Here is a 23,354-nt window from a genome sequence, read left to right as displayed (position 1 = left end):
TTCTAGCACACATGATGAGGTACACCACGTTAGATGATTTGCACGTAAAGCAGCCATTGATTTTGTAGTGTAAGTGAGAGCCTGGTATCTGTATTTCATCTGTGGGAAGGAGGTCTCGCATCTCTTTTGTTGGCAGGGAAAGGTACCATTTGCTGTTCGCCTGTGAAGGGTGCTCCCCATACACTGCCCTTAAACACACCTGCCTTTACACACACATATACACATATACACTGCCCTTACACACAGATATACACTACGCGCCGACCACTGATGCAGAGTGCGGAGATGACGTCATATCTCCACGCGTAGTGATTAGGAAACATGGAAGCCGAGGTCTGAAGTGACAGACCTTGCGCTCCCTAACTTTGAGCCGACACAGGAAGGGATAGGCGGGACAGGACTGTCCCACCCAAATCGGGACAGTTGGGGGCATGAAGCTGTAACAAATCACAGGCTAAGCTACAATGGTGAAAGTTTGCTGATATTTACTGCCGTCTTCCACATTTATTTCCGTCCCCTAGCATCTTATTTTTTTACGGGAACTTTTAACTGCCTTGTGACACAAAAGCAGGCATTGATGTTGTTGCCATAGAAACGGAATAAGCATTTTAAAAGTTTCTGTGTTGTTTTTATATGCCTAAAAATCAAGAGGAAATAATTTAAAAAATGGTTTGCTTCATGTATTAGCGCAATGAAAGTGTCTTGTAAGTGGAACAGCATCTTTAACGTCTTTGGCTAGCCTTGCGTCTCCATGGCAACAATGCCCCGTCCGTTGGGCTGTGCTCCGTATCAGGCCATGCGAGGGCGAGGCGTGGTTTAGTGACGTCGCTCCAGGACTTGACGGATACGATGGGCGCGGTCTTGGTTGTCAGTGTCCGATGACGCAACTCCAAGATGGCGCCGGTCGGGGAGGCGGAGGAAGGAACCGGGAGGGGTCGGTGTCCCGGTGCTTTATGTAAATATAAATATATGTATATGTTTTTACTGTCTGTCATGCGGTGTGCACTGCTTGTGTATGGCACTTAACCCGTTGTATGCTAGTATTAAAGTGCATGGCCAGTAAGGCTGGTAGCTTTATTAACGTATGCAAATATGTAACCTGCAAGTCAGTTGTTTTATTTGTTATTGTGTCTTTGAGGAGTATTGCAACATCTATTGCTTTGAATGGTGGGGGTTGTTTACAATCCCTGCTTGTGCACAGGTGAATGGCTTATCATATATATTGCTAGAGGGGGGGGCCCTTAAAGGAGAAGTATGCATTTTTAATGTAAGATATGTATAATGCATAGTATGTGATATATATATATCACACACTCATATACACTATGCTGCAGTCCCCTCTGTGTTTTGTCACTTTATCTTTGACAGATCTGAAGCCGTTGTGACTGAGCTGTGCATTTAATGCCTGCAGCCTTACAGGTGGCTCTCGTTTAAAGGGAACGGTCAGATCAGTTTTGTTTGATGAAGCTTTATATATAAAGATTTAGCAGCCGTTTGCGTTTTGGTGTAATTTCCGCCGTTTTGGTGAAAGCCGATTTCTGCGTACCGATACCCATTTTCTTGTATCTTTCATTATGATCCCATACAGTTGGTACTGAGATTTAAAGGAACCGGCGCGGCTGTTCTATTTATTTTGTGGTGTGAAGTTGCATTCTGCCCCATCCTGTCCCCGAAATAGTTTTGTCTGTTAGGCGTTTGATGCATGGATGCTAAGCCCCTTCCGTCGTTCCCATATGGATTGAATTCCACACCTTCCTGTGTCTTGCTTTGTTTTCCTGGAAGAAACTTCACACGGAGCATCCAAGTCTATGTGGCGACGGCTTGTGCCTGAATCTATTCTAGCATCAGAAGCGCTGTAGCGCCCACTAAAAGTCGCCGACACCCCCTAAAAAAATAATGCGTATAAAAGTACTCTGTGAGTAACCCTAACCCTCTGTGAATACTTTACTGTGTTCTTAAAAATGGAACTGCAGCTTCCCTCCTCACCCAGGCAGAATCTACCCCCCCATTTGCAAGGGGGACCCCAAGAAAGTTTAAAGGGACGCTGCAGCTGTCTGATAGATTAACGTTTCTTTAAATTAAAGCTTGGAGATGGTGTTTATTTTATACACACAATAAAACATTTGCTCCATTTGATGTTATTTTAATGGACTATTTAATTGCTTTTCTTCTTCTTAGATTTCTAAGTGACCCCAAACTTTTGAACGGTAGCGTAGATATAATTTTGTATTTTTATGGCCGTAGTATATTGGAAATAAGCCATTGCAATTGCAACATAAAAAAAAACATGTTTAGGATGCTTTTAATTATAGGGTTAATACTGTAGCTTCGGGCGTGAGAAGTCTGATGAGCTGTAATTAAAAAGTTACCGCCACGTTCTTCTCTTTAATTGTATTGGCCTTAAAAAGGTTAAAAAAAATCCTTCTGATTTATTTACGTTTTCCTTTGAATGTTTTCTCTTGTTTTTCAACATCCTTTATAGCTTTTAAACATAATTAGGTCCGACAGCTACATTAAGCTTCCAAAGCACTTATTCCTAAGGTTCTTCGGATTCATGAGCTCCATGGTTACAAAATTCCATGAAATAGTAATATTAATGGTTTTAACCGAACTGCACAGGATAAATGACGATTTATTTCTGTTTGATCCAAATATTTGGGATATATATATATATATATATATATCCCAAATATTTGGATCATATATATATATATATATAGTCCTATCCAAAGGGCTGTTGGGTCTACAGAAGGACATCTAACTCGGTGGTGAAACGTCTCGTGATTAGCGTCATAGATAGGGGGTCCAAATCTGATTTAGGGTACAGACCGAGGAGGCACTCGGTGCATTCCCGAGACATGGCACGAGTTGGTAGCCTCAGGCTAGGTTTCCACTTGGGTTTTTGTCCGGCGTTTTTTTCTTGATGAAAAACGCCAGGAAAACTGCCAAGAAAACTGCCGCTGCATTTAGCTGCGTTTTGGCGTTTTTTCTGCAGTTTTTTCTGGCGTTTTAGCCTTTCTGTGGAAATTGCTTTTTTTGACCTTAGGCAGTTTTTCCAGCCTTTACAAGTTAGAAGTTTCACCCAGCTAAAAGGGATTAGGATAAATGGCAAGTATCTGCCCTCTCCTGATGTCATTTACTTGGTAGACCCTTTTGTCTCTTTTCTGTGGTTTGTAAGGCATGCTTTATTCCGAATGTCTGCTCCTCTGGGAAGATTGGCCCCAAATGATGGTGCAAATTGTTTGCTGTTGCTTTTGGCACGCAGGATCCGGTCGCGTATGTTTGTTTGTAATGGCATGTTTGTTCCAAATGGTGTAAAATTCAATATGAACCAGTCCAGGACTTTGTTTTGTGTGAAACTGTTTGTTTTCAGCCTATTTCTCGTAGGACACACAGATACTGGGTCCATCCTCTGCATTGTAACTGTGGAAAAAACGCCATAAAAAACGCCAAGGCAATAAACCCACATGGCTTTTTCATGGCGTTTTTTCTCTCCCATAGACTTCTATTGGAGAAAAAAAGCCAAGATTTCTTGCAAAAAACGCCAGAGTGTCAACATGCTGCAGTTTTGAAAAACTGCCACAGAGCCCAAAAAAGCAGAAAAACGCCAAAGAGGACTAAAAAAACGCCAAACAGAAAAACGCCAAACAGAAAAACGCCAAGTGGAAATGGCATTTTGCGATTTCCTATTGAATTACAGCTAACATCTGGCTGCATGCGTTTTTCACAAAATAACGCCAGGTGGCGCTATTGGCGTTTTTATAGGCGTTTTTAGCTAAAAAAACCCAAGTGGAAACCTAGCCTCATGGAGATCGTGTTTTATTCTCTGAGAATGTTCCGCAATTAACTCTTGGCAACTCTTGGCATGATAGGATCTGCATTTTGCGCTGTGCCTACAGTGTGGATAATAATCTCCTGGACCTGATATGCGTTGCCAAGATCCTCTGAATATAACATATTCTCCGTTAGATGGAGCTGCATCGATAGAGTAACCCCGGCGTGGGTATGAGTTTTAACATGTCAGAGCATAAAGAAACATACGTGTGACCAGGTGTCGTCCTTGCAGGAGGCTTTCAAAGAAACTTGTTCACATATAAAATATGTGGTTCGTTATCACGCCCTATATACGTGTGCTATACCTCTCGAGTGTCTCTGTTTCCGAGGGACAGTCCCTATATATGTGCCTCTCTTTCGTCTTCTAATGCCCTTCTTTTCTAGGGGCACGGGGTGTTTGCCGGGTATGAGGGTATCACAGGGTTCTAGAGGGTATAGAAACATGAGAAAATGTGTCTATAACTGAAATTTGATGGCTAGAAGACATTGTTGTTGTAAGGGTCATACCCATTAGACAAAAAGTTATCGACGGTCAAAAAGTGACAAAAAAAAAAGTATTGACAAAGCCCCACCTGTAGTTATGCCTCTAGCCACCCCCCTCCCCCAAAATAAGTGTCACTTTTGGCCATTGGTTACCTGGGTGGTGTAACATACGTAGGGAAGATTATGTAGTAATAGTAAAAATGGTGTGACTCGTTTTTTGGATCCTTCTTGCTCCCTGATAACATCAAGGTGGCTCCTAGATTTCTCTAGCCGGCTTCTAACGTATACATATTTTTGCAGCCTTATACAGAAGGTTGTCTTGGTATCTTAGTCTGTCCTACATGAGTGTCTCTGGTTAGGTGGGACATTTGGTTAGCCTGCCTCATGGATTAGGAGCATTGCTTTTTCTTTTGGTGGACCACAAATCCCCCCCGTAGCCTAAGCATCATGGGATTTGTAGTCTGTAACTGATTATATCGCTGTTCATCGTTGTCTGCGTCTCTCCGCGTTCACCACAAGGTGACTGCAGGACTTTCCGTGATCCCTCATGCTCAAGCTATGTAGTTTCACAATATACCGGTATCTTTAGCTCCTGATGAGATTCCGCAACGAAGAGACGACATATTTTTCCTTGGACTTTGGTTGTGTAGGGGGAGGGAACCTAAGGGCAGGTGACAAGTTGATGAAGCCGGTCTCTGGTGCTTACACTGGAAAGGGACGCAAGAGGGGAGCGACTTGGATTCAGGAGCAGGCACGCTTTAAAAACTGTAAGAAATCTTAAAAACCTTTCTGGATCTGTGTATTCCATGCATTGAGTGCTCTGTCTGGGTTTTCAGGCTAAGAAATATTTTATCATCATCTCCATCATGTCCGTGTCCTCTTTGTGGGACCCGTACACGTACTTAGGGCGTTATTATATTGAACAAAACATTATTTTTTTTATTTTTTAGAACACCATCCTTTTTTTCTTTGTTTCTTTCACATCTCAAAATCTTGCTTCCTTTTCCTGAACAACTAGAATTTTAGGAAACCGACTTTGGTTTTAGTTAATGGGATGCAGTGCCTTCTCGCGCTCAGTTTTTACATGAAACCGGTCCTGCAAATCGGATGACACAGAATTAGGATGTAGGAGGCTTTTACTGGCTCTCACATAATGGCAGGTTGTGTAGAAGACTTTCACAGACTGGCATACCATCCAGAGGTCCAAGATTTCATGAGACAATCTCTGTCATGTTTGCATTGCCCTCAGGGTTAAGCCCAATTATCACTATCACCCTATGCATCTTGCATGTGCCGCTTGAATGATTTAAGTAGTCTTAATGTTGTCTTCCATGACTGGGGTTGAGGTTATGTGTAGCATCTACTGGATTAGGAGGTGTTTAAGTTGTTAGCACAGTAGTTTGGGGGTTCAGAATGATGGAACCATGAAAAATGGGGATACTGACAGTGTGGAGGTAGGTGGCCGGAGGTTGCTGGCAGTGTGGAGGTAGGTGGCCGGAGGTCGCTGGCAGTGTGGAGGTAGGTGGCCGGGAGGTTGCTGGCAGTGTGATGGTAGATGGTTGTGGGGATTCTGACAGTGTGATGGTAGTTGGCAGCGTGGAGGTAGGTGGCTGTAGCGATGTTGGTAGGTGGCTGTGGGGATGCTGGCAGTGTGATGGTAGGTGGGGGTGGGGATGCTGGCAGCATGGAGGTAGATGGCTGTCAGCTAGCTTGCTGTGGGAATGCTGACTGTGTGATAGCTTGCTGTGGGAATGCTGACTGTGTGATAGCTTGCCGTGGGCATGCTGACAGTGTGATTGCTTGCCGTGGGCATGCTGACAGTGTGATTGCTGGCTGCTGGGATGCTGGCAGTGTAGAGTTAGATGGCTGTGGGCATGCTGGCAGTGTGATGGTAGGTGACTGGGGATTCTGGCAGAGTGATGGCAGCGTGGAGGTAGGTGGCTGTAGCAAAGCTCGCAATATGATGGTAGGTGGTGGTGGGGATTCCGGCAGTGTGATGGTAGGTGGATGTAGGATGCTGGCAGCATGGAGGTAGGTGGCTGTGGGGATACTGACAGTGTGGAGGTAGGTGGCTGTGGGGATACTGACAGTGTGGAGGTAGGTGGCTGTGGGGATACTGACAGTGTGGAGGTAGGTGGCTGTAGGGATACTGACAGTGTGGAGGTAGGTGGCGGTGGGGATGCTGTCAGTGTGATGGTAGGTGGCGGTGGGGATGCTTTCAGTGTGATGGTAGGTGAGGGTGGGGATGCTGGCAGCATGGAGGTAGGTGGCGGTAGGGATGCTGTCAGTGTGATGGTAGGTGGCTGTGGGGATACTGACAGTGTGGAGGTCGGTGGCGGTTGGGATGCTGTCAGTGTGATGGTAGGTGGCGGTGGGGATGCTGTCAGTGTGATGGTAGGTAGGGGTAGGGATGCTGTCAGTGTGATGGTAGGTGGCTGTGGGGATACTGACAGTGTGGAGGTCGGTGGCGGTTGGGATGCTGTCAGTGTGATGGTAGGTGGTGGTTGGGATGCTGTCAGTGTGATGGTAGGTGGCGGTTGGGATGCTGTCAGTGTGATGGTAGGTAGGGGTGGGGATGCTGTCAGTGTGATGGTAGGTGGCTGTAGGATGCTGGCAGCATGGAGGCAGGTGGCGGTAGGGATGCTGTCAGTGTGATGGTAGGTGGCTGCGTGTATTCTGGCAGCATGGAGGCATGTGGCGGTAGGGATGCTGTCAGTGTGATGGTAGGTGGCTGCGTGTATTCTGGCAGCATGGAGGTAGGTGGCGGTAGGGATGCTGTCAGTGTGATGGTAGGTGGCTGCGTGTATTCTGGCAGCATGGAGGTAGGTGGCGGTAGGGATGCTGTCAGTGTGATGGTAGGTGGCGGTGGGGATGCTGTCAGTGTGATGGTAGGTGGGGGTGGGGATGCTGTCAGTGTGATGGTAGGTGGATGTAGGATGCTGGCAGCATGGAGGCAGGTGGCGGTAGGGATGCTGTCAGTGTGATGGTAGGTGGCTGCGTGGATTCTGGCAGCATGGAGGTAGGTGGCTGTAGCGATGCTGGTAGTGGGCTGGTAGCTGTAGGAATGTGTGGGTTGCTGTATAAAAGGGTAGATATTGCCAATTCTGGTCATGAAATGAGAGAAGTCATTGTTTTCATTATCACTGTAACATATTCTGCAGCTCTGTAATGTATACTGCGTGGTACGCACTAATATGCACATAAAATACATCACTCGTCCCAACCAGGACTTCAGACGGATTTCCTAACATGCTTTCTAATGTACCGCACACTGTATCACAGAGCATACATTTCACCCCGAAACAACTTACTTATACGCATTTTCTTAAAGGCATCATCCGTACCTTATTTATTTTGAGTATCGTTCCACTTTAAGAGAGTATCCAAGGAGGCAGCTGTTACGGACTGTAGGGATCAGTATCTGTCACCTGATCGGTTCCTTCCCGGTTCTCTATACAATATTTATTAGAAGAGAACATGTTCCACATTAAGAACCTTAAACCTGATTTTGGTCCAGGAGCCGACAAGTCGACATGGAGTCAGTGGACGGTAATGACTTTGGGGTATAGATAAGAGAACGTATTGCTCTATTTCCCTGCAGACTATTTCTTTTTTCTACTTTTCCTGAGACCTCAACAAGTAAGTGCCCTCGTCCTACAGACCTTCATAGGACTTCTCTCTCCCTTCTTGCCCTGCTGTAGACCTGAAGTAATTCTCTGACGCTCCTAATGTTACTAATTACTGTTTCTGTCCCCAACCTTTTAATAGCCCATCGTGAAGATTCATTCATCATGTAATGATTCTCCAAGTGGGTTACCCTAATACCGACCCTCTTGGAAACCTTGACTTGTCATTATTTCAAGATACACGTAATTGAGTCACCTGCATTCAAGCAGAGATATCAACCATAACATACTGAGTGCAAAAGCATCAACTGGGATTCTTATATATGATCACGGGGGGCGGGAAGAAGGTTAGGATGCAGTCGGCTCCAGACTATGTGACCTTGAGAATCTGCCCCCTTTACCCTAAGACTGGGGCAAAAACCCTGAGACAATAACACCGCCATACCGCTGGCTCTTCGATCTCCTTCTTGTGTTTCACTGAGGTTTTAATGAGCGGTGTGTTACTTGGTCTCCTCTAATAACTGTTCCATCTCTCGTCGCCTTCCTAAGACTCATCCTGTCCCCCCTCTTGTGACATTACATAGAAGCACACAATGTTCTTCCCCGTGGCGGGGGTTGGCAGGTACATTTTTCTTTCCCCCCCTCCCATGGAGTGACCATCAGCACTGCCCATCACACCACTGCTGACCAGCTGCCCATTGTCTGTCTTTGACCTTTCACCTCATTCAAAACGGTCAATAGTTTTGCATACAGCACATCTCAATGCAGAGATCTCCAATTACATTAGACTGACAGATGGGAACATGTATGTTGCATAAATATGTCTGCGATATTCATTATTTCTGTATATAGGTCTATTGAGATATTCCTTCTTTTTTCTTGTATACAAATTTATTACATATATCTATCTCTATATGTGTGTATATGTATATATATTTACCGTATATACTGTATATGTGTTTTTAGGACCCAGGAGTGATCTCTGGTTTACTGTGGTTTGAGTTGGAGTAGAAGCTGGGCTTTTTCCTTTGTTCCTTTGGACATCTTTAATGTATATGTAAATTTAAATGTCTGTTTTAATAGCAGACAAACATTACTTGAAATCTGGTGTAATTTTGAAATAAATATGCCTTTTAGGATTTCCCATAAGCATGCGTGACTTGCTCCAAGTGCATATCATGTAAAACTTTGTGAGCAAATAATATATTTCCTTTTCCTTCTAAATATTTAGTGGGTTAGATACCCCGTTACCCTAAACTATTGTGTCATCATTTCACAGAACTGCTTGATTCGTGGTAATTATATCAAGCTCCTCTGTGTTTGTTCATGGAAGCTTCTCAGGCATCAAACATTTTCCTCTAACCATCTGTGTTTTTGTGGTTTGTGTTTTGTGGTTTTTAAGTTTCACCCACGGGTTCTCGTTGCCTTTGCTCTCATTTGGCATCTTCAGAAGCTTTGTATCTATAACTCGAATTGTGCCTTAATGTTTTTCGTACAGTCCACTTGGGTCCTAAGCCGATGCCACGTGTTCCTCAGATGCTGTGTTGGTTGTCCTGACTCTTGGTCTCCTTCCCTTGGCTTGGTGGGACTATGTTGTGTTGAACTCATGTTGATAGCTCAGCCCTTGGCATGGGTTCTCTGTATACAAGCCATCACTAGATCATTTGTTTACAAGTAATAGGATCCCTCAGGACTTGATAACGAGATTCAAGGAAAAATCGAGAACTTTAGTGTCTTGTGCTTCTGAAGAAAAGCTGCCATTTAGGGGGGCTTCTGCAAGAGAACCTAAATAGTGGAGGAGAATGTTCAGGAGGGGTACCACGTGGAACGAGTGGAATGCCTTGCCTAGAATGTCATTATAACTCTTCTCTGATTACAGATAAAGCTCTTAAATGTATCATTTATTTGTGAAACATCAACATGTTTTGAAACCCTGTACAAAGTTACAACAATACTATTATTAAACACAAAGACACACTTGTGATCAAGATCTCCATCATCAAGGTGATGTGGGCCACTACAAAAACTCTTGATGGCTACTGCCAGATGGAGAACCCTGACCCAAAGGTGCTCGTGGTGATATGTAATAGAGGGGCATCCTGGGGTGAGAATATAGAACATTATTATCAAACCTGTCTGTGATGAGACTGTCTGAACTCTGTTCAAATTGGTGTTGATTAGCAACTCCAAGGTTGCCCGTGTCTTCCTTAATTTAAGCGTTTTGAAACTTTGAGGACCACAAGTTTCTGCTGCGGGGCATATTTAAGTGATGTATGCATGAGAGACACAGCATGTGTGGATGGTGCCGGTTGGAAGGAGATACTAAGGTGTGTAGGAGAGATTTCGGTGACATTGCTGGGCAGTTTGAATGGACATTGGGGAGATGCTGGGTTTTATGTGGGCACGGTGGCAATGCAGTTCGCTGCTTACTGTTTATCTTGCAATGCTCTGCAGCGTTGGGGAGTTAATGCTCTGTTGGTCCATTGTTGGGAGGGAGAAGGAATACCCTGCATGACGGGGTTGTTTTCTAGCTGTTTTTCTCCCGCGCAGATGGCAGTATGAGCACAGGGCACAGGGTGGAGGGTATGCGATAATTCTCATTCATGTGATCATGCAGTACAAGGCAGGGCCAGAATGACCCTTTGAGCCGAAATCTGGACACAGGGGACCTATTGTTTATTCTTCGAATATGCCCCAAATACCATACTTCAAGTTCTTAGCATTTCTCCACAGGAGACTTTAAGGTCCCTTGGCATGGATTTATTGTTACAGACACGGAGTGTATAGGGTGTTAAACAGTAATTATTTATTGATTTACACAAAGCCATCACATCCCAAGACAGTGGCGGACTTATTTATAGATAATATCTGTGTAGGATCTAGCAGGATCCTGTGTAGGATCTATTCCTCAGACCTCAATGTAAAGTAACGCACCACGTTGGGTCCAGCAATAACATTTTAGGACCAATGGCACTATTAGGACAATTGGTACCATGAGGCTTTTGCCCAGGCCTGGCAAGGTATGTAATTTGGCGGAATCCAAGTTAGGAACAAGCGTGTGGTGGTCACAGTAAATCTCCCGGGAACTCTGACGATATGCCATGTATGTCCTCTGTTTATCGCCCCAGGGAGAGATGGTGGTTCATTCCCAGTAATAGATGTCACAGGGGCTTTGGCATCTTTCCAGTGGGTTTGGTCCATTCTGTCCTGCCCTCCTTCTCAGGTTTATAGCTCGGGCAGACTTGAGATTCCCCATATCTTTCACAAGGTCCTGAGCTGACAACCATCGAGAAGAATTGGAAACTTTCCACTCATTATAGACGAAGGAGGTATTTATCCCTAGAAATGGATTTGTCTTCATCTCGATTTTTCATGTGCTTTTAATTCACCGCCTATGTTTTATTTATTTTTTTATTCTGATTTGCTTTTTCACTTTCCTACTGCTTTACAGCAGTCACCTCACTTCTCCTGACGGGGACCTTTCCTCTGCTATAGCAAACACATTGCTGTAGGCTTCTGCAATAGAACAGCTGCCCTCCAGATGTGCGGGGGAGACTTGCCCCACTCCCACCATAGGTTATTCTGCATGATCCCGAGAATTTAACACATATAGACAACCTGCAGTTTTTTATTAACAAACTACAACTCCCATAATTCTTTAGTACCCTGTGAATTGTAGTTTGTCACCCACACCTCCTCGAACAATGGAGAAGGTTTTCCCCAAGCAGTAGTATTTCAGGGGCTGTAGATATACCTGATCTCTGCAGTTTGTCCAGCCGTACCCAAATACTTTGTAATATATTTCTGTCTATGGCTCTCTGTATATACCAATAACCCCCAGTGCTGTATACAGTAATAGATCTATCAGCATTGACTAACACCTGATTTTCAGTTCATGTTGTTCCAATAAACTCCTTTATCTGCAGATATGGGACCCCCCCCCCCCGTCGTTGTCAGTCATGTGATATTTTGGGTGACTTTCCCGGCTCAAACACCACACTGAGCTGATGCTTTATGGCAATGCTAATGAAGTCTGTTCCTTCGTAGACTCTTATTAATCAGAATGTCCAGTGGTCCAGTGAGTTCTTAAAACTCAGCCATTCTATTGTTACCACAGGCAGTATGATAAGAATTCAGGATCTTTATCTAGCAGATTAAGGTAACCCATTCCCATGGCTAATTTTTTGCAATTGAACTTTATCCAGATAGTAATAAAATATGATGGGATTTTCCCCTTTAAATGTCTGTTTCTAGTATCTTCTGGAGCTTCTGCTGTAAAGCATGAGGTCGGTTGAAGCAGTTTGTTGTGTAAAACCTGTTAATGTTAAGATATCTAAAACCCCAAGTGATGCATCTTCTGCCCTGATCACGGATACCTCCTCATATAAATGTCAGAGAAAGTCTACAGTGCGCCTACGAGACTCTGTTATTATCAGGAGGTGCCTCGAGGACAAGGAAAGACCCCGTGCAGCTCATTGTCTTCCCATAACTCCACCACCAGCCACGCTTCCTCTTTTCCTCCTCGTTACGGATCTGTGACCTGTACGCTGCTTGTGAAATACTCCGTGTATATTAGATAGGATTAGCAGAGGCAGGAAGTATTACGAATAATGAAAGTGTTTCTTGTAAACCAGCCGTCGTTCGGAAGCACGTAAAGGTGTTTGGAGAGCTGGTTTTTCTGGATGTTAAAGCTCTGATAAAGCAGGAAGCTTCCCTCCTCCGTCTCTCGATAAGCCAACAGTTATGTTTACAACAACGCAAGGCCAGGTGGGAATAGAGCTAGGAGATATCTTTGGTGGACAGCCTTCGATATCATATCTGGGGTGAAATGACTGTAAAGCGGTGTTACTTCTTAACGGCTGGTAAGTTTATTTCTGAGACTGTTTTTTTCCCAGTTTGATTTCGGAGCGGGGGATTCAGTGATTCAGTAAACCCTGAAGTGACCCAAATTGCTCCATCATCCACCTGTCCAAATGCCTTGTGGACAATTCCACAAACTTAAATGTTAGTGAATGGTCCAGCTGGGGCAATGTTTGACTCCTCCGAAACTGTAATGGCGGCTCAAAGTTCAGTGAATTAACCCCATGATATGTAGCAACGCGGTAATGGTTACTATGTATTATGTTATATGGTGGGAATGCCATTAGATGTTCTTGAGGAACAGAAGCACAGGCTGAATATGAATCTGTTGGTAGAAATACTCGGTCTCTTGCCCTGGGTAGACCTAATACCCCTTGCCTTTCATAATACGTTTTCGAGATGGTTTGTTGAGACTTTGCTGTTCAGGATTACCCAAATCTAGATATATTATGCATTGTTTCAGTAGAATTCAGTATTCTTGCCTAACAAACAAATACCTGCAGGGGGAGGTGGGACCAGGGCCACTTATGAACGCGTTTCATATACGTAACAACTTTGATCCAAGGCCAGAAGTCCACGTTACTGTAATAACAGAGCCGGCGAGGAATGCCGTGCCTCTGACTTGTGATGTTACGATCGTTATTGTATCCGGTGAGTCACAACAAGATGCCGCTGGTGCCCAAATCCGTGATGATGCAATGTGGTGGCATCAGAGTAGATTTCCCTTGTTGTGAAAGCGAATAACGGAATATGTTCGCGGATCATTCTTGGTGGAGTTTGGCAGCTTTTTTTTAATTTAGTATTTCATAATTCACTTTTGATTTATTTTGCTATTTTTAGGGGAAACAATTTTCTGTTTTTCCTCCGGCGGAAGGGCTGGCACCTGGCAACTCTCCAGCGGTTACTTGGCCACCCCTGCTCTAGAAATGTCTGGTGGAGGTTTTTGTGTATTCTGTTTTTAACAACTTAGCGTTATGATCTCCGCTTTGTGTTCCCTTATAGGTGTGGTGATCGTGCCCCCCGAGCAAATGGACCCTCGTCCCCTGTTCCAGGCGGTGGACGCCCTGTGCCAGGATAACATCTGTCACTTTGGGGAGTCCACTTCCGATGTGGCCTCGCGTCTGGTTCAAGCTTTCTCTCGGATCCGGGAGCAGGCGCAGGGGTTGGAACCGGCGGTGCGGGCCCTGGCTGCCGTGTGCCCGCTTTTTGACCTAGACCCCGACACCCCAGCGAATGGATACCGCAGCCTGCTGAAGGTGGTGCTCTCCTGCACCCAGCACATCCTGCACAAGTGCCGCTATGTCACCGCCAGCCGCCGGAGCCTTTTCTTCAGAGCCGCGCACAACTGCGCAGAGCTGGAAGCCTACGGAGCTGCCCTCACTCAGCTGCGCGCCCTGCTCTGCTTCGCTCAGCGCCTGCTTACCGCTAACCGCCACGGAGACCTCTTCTTCCGGCAGGAGCGAGGACTCTCGGAGGAGTTTCTGCGAGAGTACAGCACCATGCACAAGGGCTGCTTCTACGGACGCTGCCTCGGCTTCCAGGTCAGTGATTCACCCCCCTTCCGGATCTAACGTCTCAGTGTTTGCTCGTGTATGAACCAAGTGCAGAAATACATTAGTTACAGTAACATGCTGTGATCCGCTGTTATGTGTTCTGCGGGCCCCAGACTCTGCTCTGTAACGAGTCAGTGTTTAGTTTAAACTTGTCCCGGCTGTCATCTGCCTTTGTCCTTGACATTGGGAGCAGCCTTGGTTTGCTGTGCGTGGAGCTGACGTCACGGCCGGTGATCGGTGCCGCTGATAAGATCAGGGCGATTTTATCCACTTGAGTGACTCGGCTCCAGGCACTTTAGTCACCTAAATTATAATTACTTAAGTTCCCCATATTATTATGACATAACAAATGTACATTAATACATGCAGACTCATCGGGTGTTGAGATGTGTGTATGTATGTGTATATATGTGTGTGTATGTGCATATATATATATATATAATATATATATATATATATATGTATATGTGTGTGTGTGTATATATATATATATATATATAACATAATTTAATGACATTTCAACTTGACTCAATCGCATTTGAGGTTCTTCGGCCATGTTGCCCTAAAATGACCCCTCCAGTCTTTACGATCTGCTTTGCTCCTAAAAATATAGGAGTAATTTAAGCCCTCGTCTGCCTGACAGCGTTTTTCTGCTTTGTATTTCTTGCACCCCCTGGCTTTTCACACCCGTCACTTTGAACTGTAGATTCAGTTGTCACATCAATTAACTCTTGTCATCGATTCTTGATTCTGTCTATTGTGACTTTTGACCTGATTGCCCTTTTTTTTTTTTTTTAAATTGATTTGTTTTATTTTTTGGCTGCAGTTCACCCCCTCCATCCGCCCATTCTTGCAAACCATCTCCATTGGATTGGTGTCGTTCGGAGAGAATTATAAGCGTCACGGGTCTGGAATCAGTGAGTATTTACTTTTTTTGTGTGGGATTAGTATACGGAGGAAGCACCTGAGACTATTTGTGGTGACATCCTAAAAATTAAGAACAAGCTCTTCTAATGACCCGGATTGGGGTCGCTTAGAAATGTCCTTGTTTTTGAAAGAAATTGATTTTGTCTATTAAAATAACATGAAATGGATCAGAAATCCAGTGCGGCCGTGGTTGTATTGTAAATGACTGTTGTAGCCGGAAACGGCTGTTTTTTAATAGAATCTCTTCGTAGGCGTACAGAGGCCCTTTATCACTCCCATCACTCCTGTGTTCCAATGGCCCTTTATCACTCCCATCACTCCTCTGTTCCAATGGCCCTTTATCAATCCCATCACTCCCGGGTTCCAACGTCACGTTGTTCGCTGATCCAAGTTTTCGTTTAAAAGGCTAATTGATCGTTGGGAAACCCTTTTGTAATTATCTTACAGCGAGAAATGTCCTTGTTTTTCATGAAAACAGCACTGCGACCCCATGCTTTTAAACGGTTGTGTATATGTTATGTTACAAAGAAGCAGAATGTTTTTCTTTTTGTGGTAGTAAATAAGCATTTTGAGTGCAAACAGATTAACAGAAGTGAAACATTTTCACCGCCGATTGACTGTGGCATGTGAAAAATCTACCTTTCTCTGTTCTATGGTTACTAATAACTCTCCCCCTCCAGATCGTTCTCTAATAGGGCTGCAACAACTAATCGATAAAATCGATAATAATCGATAATGAAATTCGTTGGCAACGAATTTCATTATCGATTAGTTGAATCGATTATTATCGATTATAAAATGAGGGTTTTTTCAGAGCAAACGCTCAGAAAAATCCCCCTCATTATATAATCCGTTTAGTCTGACTCACCGTCTCACAGCAGCAGCTCCTACTTACTCCCCCTCCCTGTAATCACTGTGACAACTGGCCCCGCCCCTTCCTTCTCCAGGCCAGAACCACATGGCTGTGACACTCATCTAACTGTAAGTATATGTATATATATATATATATATATATATATATATATATATATAATGTGTATGTGTGTATGTATATATATATATATATGTATATATGTATGTAATGTATATATATGTATGTAATGTATATATATGTATGTAATATATATATATGTATGTAATATATATATATATATATATATTTGGGCTACTGAAAGTTAGGGGAGGTGGGGGTTAATTTAGGGGCAGTTATGGTTAATTGGGTGTTTAGGGTTAATTTAGGGGCAGTTATGTTAATAGGGTGTTTAGGGTTAATTTAGGAGCAGCTGTGGTTAATGGGGTGTTTGGGGTTAATTTGAGGCAGTTGTGGTTAATGGTGTGTTAAGGGTTAATTTAGGGGATGCTGTGGTTAAGGGGGTGTTAAGGGTTAATTTAGGGGCAGTTATGGTTAATGGGGAGTTTAGGGTTAATTTAGGGGAATCTAAATCCTGCGGGCAGTGAAGTGACATATCTGGGGGTATAAGGCATATACAGTATATAAGGCATATGTGGGGAGGGCAGTGTGGCATGTCTGGGGAGGACGGAGTGGTGTATCAGGGTGTATAAGGCATATCTGGGGGTAGAGTGGCATATCTGGGGGTAGAGAAGTGGCATGTCTGGGAGGCAGGGTGGCATGTCTGGGGAGGATGGAGTGGGGTATCAGGGGATATAAGGCGTATCAGGCACAGTGGCAGATGTGGGAGGCAGCGTGGAGTGGCAGATGTGGGAGGCAGCGTGGAGTGGCATATGTGGGGAGGGCAGGGTGGCATGTCTGGGGAGGATGGAGTGGTGTTTCAGGGGGTATAAGGCGTATCAGGCACAGTGGCATGTGGGGGGTAGAGTGGAGTGGCAGATGTGGGAGGCAGCGTGGAGTGGCAGATGTGGGAGGCAGCGTGGAGTGCTGTGGTAGGCAGCGTGGCATATGTGGGGGGGCAGCATGGCATGTCTGGGAGGCAGCGTAGCAAGCCTGGGCTCAAATGTGCATATATTGGGGGGCTGGTTGGGAAATGAAGACAAGAAATTTATTATCAAAGTTTTTTTTATTCTGCTGTTTGTATTTAACATCATTTGTTTAGTAAATTATTTTAAATAAATGAAAAATTTACATTCATTTTTTTATCCGATTAATCGATTAATCGAAAAAATAATCGGCCAACTAATCGATTATTAAAATAATCGTTAGTTGCAGCCCTATTCTCTAAACTTAAATACATTTGTCCATAGTCTGGGAGCTGGCCGTCTGGGTGTATATTTCACATGTCCAAAGAGCATGATGGGCTATAAATTCCCTACATTGGTCCCGTCGTATTTGTTTTCTATCGGGGGTTCATGTTACAGCCAAGGTTTTAGAGTAGAATCTATTTTATGGAGTCCATTCTTCATATTGATAGTGTGTGCCGGTGCATGCGGTGTTACCCACTGTGCCAACGTAATCATTCTTACTTTTCCTCCTTGTAACGCTCTCACTGGCAGCCGAGGGAGCACTTACAACTTACTACGGTAAGTGGAAGGTTTTTGAACACTGATGTATCGCTGGTCTTGGGGACTTATCTGTAGGGTCTCAGTGACACTGAAGGGGTTATGTTTAGAAACAATCTGTGGGGACATTCGGCTGGTTTTCTTAATGCTTCAGGGAATGTTGCACCAGATTTTTGTACATAACCCCCTTGAATGAAAACGAGAAGGTGACTTCTCTCCATCTACTTAATGACCAGATGTGGCTGCGTAATGGTGAGAGGTGCAGTTACTAGCAGTTGAGGTTGTTGGGGTATCCGCTTCTAACGTGAGTTGGCTACTGGAACCCGGTTTAATTACAAACCTTCTTGCTCCGTACAGGTGTAGCCGCCAGCTCCTTCTTTATAAGCGGACGATATGCCATAGATCCCGAGTTACGGGGAGCAGAGTTTGAGAGAATCACGCAAAACCTGGATGTGAATTTCTGGAAAACCTTCTGGAACATTACAGAAATGGAAGTTCTCACCGTAAGAGCCGATATAAGCTAATTGGGGTCTAGAGCTCAAAAGTGTGATGATAAAAGATGCTTGTTAACTATGCAGGATACCGGGCCAGCTTAATTTTTAGTGAATTCATACCTTCCTATTATTTACTTTAAAGTTCTTTTTTCTTCTTTCTTCTACCCTACAGTCCCTAGTGGGTATAGCATCCACCACTGTGCGTATCAACAAGATACTAATTCTACCGCCGGAGCCCATAGAGATGCCCTTGGCCTCTGATCCTCAGCGAACAGTAACCATCAACCCTCCGGTAGCTCATACCGGCCCTGGACCCGTACATACGCGCCTCATCTCCTATCAGCTACGGGAGGGACAGGTGAGATGTTGGATGCGTGTGTGGCACTTGATGTTCTAACTATGGGAGTCTGTCAGTAGCTGTAACAGATCAATAGACTTGGAAAGCCAAAGTGATTCTTCTTCAACTAAGAAATCAAGTCGACTCTTAATATTGTGCAAAAACAAGGAGTCAAGCATTATCTTACCCTCTTGGATTATTCTACTGTGTGCCAATGGGAGGTTGCTGGGGTCACTTGTCCTCACCAGAAGCTAGTTATTGGGGTGTGTAACAAAAAACTATTTTTAGGAAGTCTTTGTTGGATCAATTGTTCCGTTTCCTAATGTCTGACCGTATGTAACATGTTTGTTCCTCAGGAAAGTGAAGAGCTGAATGCTTTTGTAAAACCTGAAGGTTCTCTGAGCTTGGATCTTCGCCTCAGATCCCGTCCAGGGCCCCTCTCCCCCGACCTCATCATTCACTTCCATGGTGGAGGCTTTGTGGCCCAGACGTCAAAGTCTCATGAACCATATCTAAGGACATGGGCCCAGGAACTGGAAGCCCCCATTCTTTCTGTAGATTATTCGCTCGCCCCCGAGGCCCCATTCCCACGAGCCCTGGAAGAGTGTTTCTATGCCTACTGCTGGGCGTTAAGACACTGCCGACTGCTTGGTTAGTATGAGTGTGTGTGTGTGTTATATATCTAATTGTGTTCAACCTGGGGTTTATGAGTGTGCACCTTCATTCTTGTTGTTTGTCGTTGCCCTCCGTAGGATCCACTGGAGAACGCGTGTGCCTGGCTGGTGACAGTGCTGGCGGTAACCTGTGTATAACAGTTTCACTCCGAGCTGCCTCTGTTGGAATCCGGATGCCAGATGGGATAATGGCGGCCTATCCAGCAACCTTGTTACAAGCCACAGCCTCGCCTTCTCGTCTGCTAACCCTAATGGACCCTCTGCTTCCACTCAGCGTTCTGTCTAAGTGTCTGAGTGCATACGCAGGTACCTGGCCACGATTGAAACCATACGTTGGGGACATGCACTGTTGTCTTTTTCCTCTTCATGCCCCTTTCATAGTTTATTTTATTTATGGTTACTGGTTTGTTTTAGGTACTGAAAGAGTCCCAGTGGAGGATCGGGAAGTTGAAAAGCAAAGTGCCGTCAGTCAAGTGAAAAGAGGGACTGCTCTGTTTCTAAGAGACATCCGTCAGGGGGCAGCCTCCTGGCTGAGTACATTCATGGATGGAGGAAAAGACAAGGGAAGCCCAGGTAGGGAGAGCTTACACCATAACAACACGCGTGTGCTGTACCCAGACCTCACTGAGGTCAATCTCAATGGAAGACAGAGACAATGGTAGACTTTACTGCCCCACCACCCTCTTATCATTGAGTTCTTTGTGCAGCAAATTAGTTTTTACTCATTTTTGATGTCATAAATAGCTTTTGGAAGCAGCTGTATCTAAGGGCACTTCTGGGTTAAATGTTCTTTAGGTAAAGCTCAACCTTCTTTGGCTTCTAGGAGGCCAGAGTCCCCTAATGACGGTAGTAGCAATTCAAATAAAAATGTATGTTTCCGCATTGTTTTTCAGAAACTGTGCGGAAAAGCGTGTCAGAGGCAGCTCTGATGGAGGAGACGACGGGAAAGCGCAGAGTGTCCTTGAAAAGCAAGACCTACCAAGACCTCAGCCACCATCAGTACAATGAGCAAGTGGTTGGCCCAGACCTGTACGGTCTGCAGAATGGAGGACAAAGCCTGACAGGGGCACAAAGTCATCAGAAAACCAGCAACAACCTACAGCCTTCCCCGTCTGCATCTGAACAAACCAGAGGCAGAGCGCAGCTTTCTCCCTGCAGTCCTGAGAAGCAGGAGGTCAACTTCTTCCTGACAGAGAGCGAGAGTGAAAGCGAGCATCATGAACACTCGTTTGATAGCGAGACCTCCACGCACTCCAAGGAGAATATTCCCCCGGTGCACTCTGGTGAGGATAAACCATCCTCACCCTCCATTTCTCATCCACTTGGATTTCCGGAAGGGTTTCAGCCCTTACGTTCTCAGAATGGTGTAGCCCATATGACCCTACAGACCTCAGCCATTGTCCATAACCCGTATATGTCCCCTCTGCTGGCTCCTGACAGCATGCTTCTTGGATTACCACCGATACACATTGTGGTGAGTACTGTCTACGAAGATCAGATGTCTACAGCGTGTACAGTAAGCCAGTTGAAGCTATATCTGTATGTCCCATTTCCCCCATATGCTGAACAGTTTGCTCTTCCATATACAGTGCTTATCACACTTTTAGTTGCTGCCAAAGTATTTGCTTTGCCTTGGGGGCAGACTGGGATGATTCGCCATCCTAGTGTCCCGCCGAACAATGGGCCGGTTAAAAGAGAGGTCTTATGTCCCAACCGACCTATGTGCTGACACAGCCTCCTAGGCTTCATTAAGATACGGCGTTCCGGGATATGACCGGAGGTCCATCCGCAGAGGCGACTAGGGCAGCCCTGAAGGTAAATATACCACTGGTTCTAGGCCAGCATCAGGTAGCCGGCTGCTTTCTACAGGGAAGTCACAATACCAAGTCAGCATATTTTTGTTTAGGATTTCTTTATTTACATATTTCTTTAATTTTCTTTAATCTGTTACACGTTTACAAATTATGCTTTTGTGAAATGGCAAATAATTTGTGGTTATAAACGGTCACATTTTATTTACATTTCTCTGTCACTTTTATCATATTTAAAGCTTATATTTCTCCCGCAGGCTTGCGCTCTCGACCCAATGCTGGATGACTCCGTCATGTTCGCGAAACGGTTGCGTGCACTGGGTCGCCCCGTCACGTTGCAGGTTGTAGAAGATCTTCCTCACGGCTTTCTCAGCTTGTCCCAGCTTTCACGGGAAACCCGAGCAGCCACGGCGGTGTGCGTCCAACGCATACGGCAGATCTTAAGAGAAGACTTTCCGGCCCCGTCGGCCGCCGCTCCGCGCAAACATCGCAAGTTGGAAAGGACCCTGGGAACCAGCCCGGTGACCGAGCGGGAAATTGGTGCTTGAAACTTCCTTCTATTCATTTTAACGCGGTGCAATAATCCAATCTCATTTCAGACACCGAGCACTCCTCTTAAATTATTCTATTTAACCAAGAGTTTTAAGTACGAGGTAACCCTGCGGACCGTGGAACAGCTGGACGTTCTGTGTAAATGTAAGAGAATAGAGAAGGTTTGTACGACAAAACAAGCTGGTGTTGGGTTATTTTGTAGGTGGATTGGAGGAAGCAGGTTTTCACCGACTAGTTGTGTGCAATATCTGAATTGGTGCTCGGTATAGACTATGAAACCAAAGAACAAAGCAAGTGAAGCGAGTGCAGGATGGATGGCAGTTGTCTAAAGAAGGGCGAGGGCATGCAAGAGACGAGTGAAAGCTTGAGCAGCAGAGCGTGTGTACTAATGCCGAAGGTTAAGTAGCTACTCCTGCAAAGTATGGAGTGAATAGGATACCCGTAACCATCCACTTTTTACTACCTCCCAACCAGAAACCCATATGGCTGTACAAAAGTGATGTGCAGGAGACGGATAGTCTGTGCGCTGAGCAAAACCGAGGCGACGATCGCCATACCTTTTAGCAGACCAGCGTTCAAAGTTATAAGATGTGATGTTGCGAATCGCTCAGCTCGCGGGCCACTTCCATTCTGAGATCTCGAAAGCTTCTCTATCTCCGCGTCTTTCTCTCTGGACGCTGGTCACACATTTACGGGAAATTCTCTGAAACGGTCCTCATGTTTCCTAATTCATTTCATACTTCGGATGGTCTGCTCGATTGGTCAGCGATACGAACCGTATCCCAACCGATAATCCCTCTAAGGTAAACAGGAAAGCAGTTAAAGAAAGAAAGACGCTCCTTATGAAGAATGCATTTGCAGGGTTCCATTGATCACCCCTTTCAATGCACTCTGAAGAAGTTTTTATGAGTTTTAACAGTTTCGTTGCTGAATTGCTCACCAAAGCAACAGAACCCCTACCTGTCCTTGTAAAAAGTGCTTTTACAGAATCACTGCCCCAGCTACGCAATACTGAGCCATGATTTTTTATTAACCCCTGCTGTACTGGCATCTGTACAAGTTGGAAACATAAGGGTACAATACATGCTGCTTGTACGTGGATTTGTAAATGTGCTTGTGGACAGACCTGTTTGTATATAAGTGTCTGCTTTGTATTTAGATATATATTTTTTACATTCCTTTTTCCTTTTTTTTTTGTATGTGACTCCCTTGTATCTGTTTTACACTATTCTAACTACCTGTGCTTAAAAATGATTAATTCCTACATGTGGAAGATTGTACAGTTTCATATTTAAGAGATACGTTTATAAAAGTATAGTTATGCAGCACCGAGTATTCTCAGAATTGTACCAAGCCGCAACTAAGCGGCTTATCTTATACGTGACCTTATAGCCCTGAATATCAGAATAATTACCTCTTTAAAATAAGCCACATGCGCAGACTGCCAAGAAGGATTTTTTTACCTAATATTTTAGTCCCAAAAGCTGAAATACTTTATACATTTTTAATATTGTGGGTGCATTTTAGAGTAGGGAACAGTAAGTATGTAAGTTAAAGGCACATTTCAGAAAAAAATGAATATGTATTATAGATCACTTTGGCTGTTAGTTCTGTGAATGGTTTAAATATTAAGAATCCTTCACTTTGCCCCAGAAACGCCATTTTTATATAATCGTCTTACAGAAAAATAACTGGTTGACCCCCAGATTTTCACTAGAATTAGAGAGA

General features: G+C 44.6%; 1 protein-coding gene across 1 annotated transcript; it reads left to right on the top strand.

The window, feature by feature from the left end:
• The first annotated feature begins 867 nt into the window (after window positions 1-867).
• On the top strand, window positions 868-21,916 carry LIPE (lipase E, hormone sensitive type). The gene is made up of 11 exons (XM_053452358.1): window positions 868-955; window positions 13,806-14,344; window positions 15,183-15,273; window positions 17,753-17,779; window positions 18,116-18,261; window positions 18,425-18,610; window positions 18,946-19,240; window positions 19,342-19,569; window positions 19,678-19,836; window positions 20,157-20,737; window positions 21,332-21,916. The coding sequence occupies exons 1-11, from the start codon at window positions 895-897 to the stop codon at window positions 21,620-21,622; spliced, it is 2,604 nt and encodes an 867-aa protein (XP_053308333.1). The 5' UTR covers window positions 868-894; the 3' UTR covers window positions 21,623-21,916.
• Window positions 21,917-23,354: the final 1,438 nt, after the last annotated feature.

The sequence above is a fragment of the Spea bombifrons genome, chromosome 12, assembly GCF_027358695.1.
Source record: "Spea bombifrons isolate aSpeBom1 chromosome 12, aSpeBom1.2.pri, whole genome shotgun sequence".
Taxonomy (NCBI): domain Eukaryota; kingdom Metazoa; phylum Chordata; class Amphibia; order Anura; family Pelobatidae; genus Spea; species Spea bombifrons.
Note: the sequence above shows the minus strand (reverse complement) of the source record. Positions and strands in the feature narration are given on the sequence as shown.

What these genes read in the sequence shown, in the direction of transcription:
- LIPE (XM_053452358.1), top strand. Translation starts at nt 895, where the DNA reads ATGGCGCCGGTCGGGGAGGCGGAGGAAGGAACCGGGAGGGGTCGGTGT. An exon ending in GCGTCACGGGTCTGGAATCA is followed by an intron (nt 15,274 to 17,752) that starts GTGAGTATTTAC and finishes TCTCACTGGCAG; the next exon opens with CCGAGGGAGCACTTACAACT. An exon ending in AAAAGACAAGGGAAGCCCAG is followed by an intron (nt 19,837 to 20,156) that starts GTAGGGAGAGCT and finishes ATTGTTTTTCAG; the next exon opens with AAACTGTGCGGAAAAGCGTG.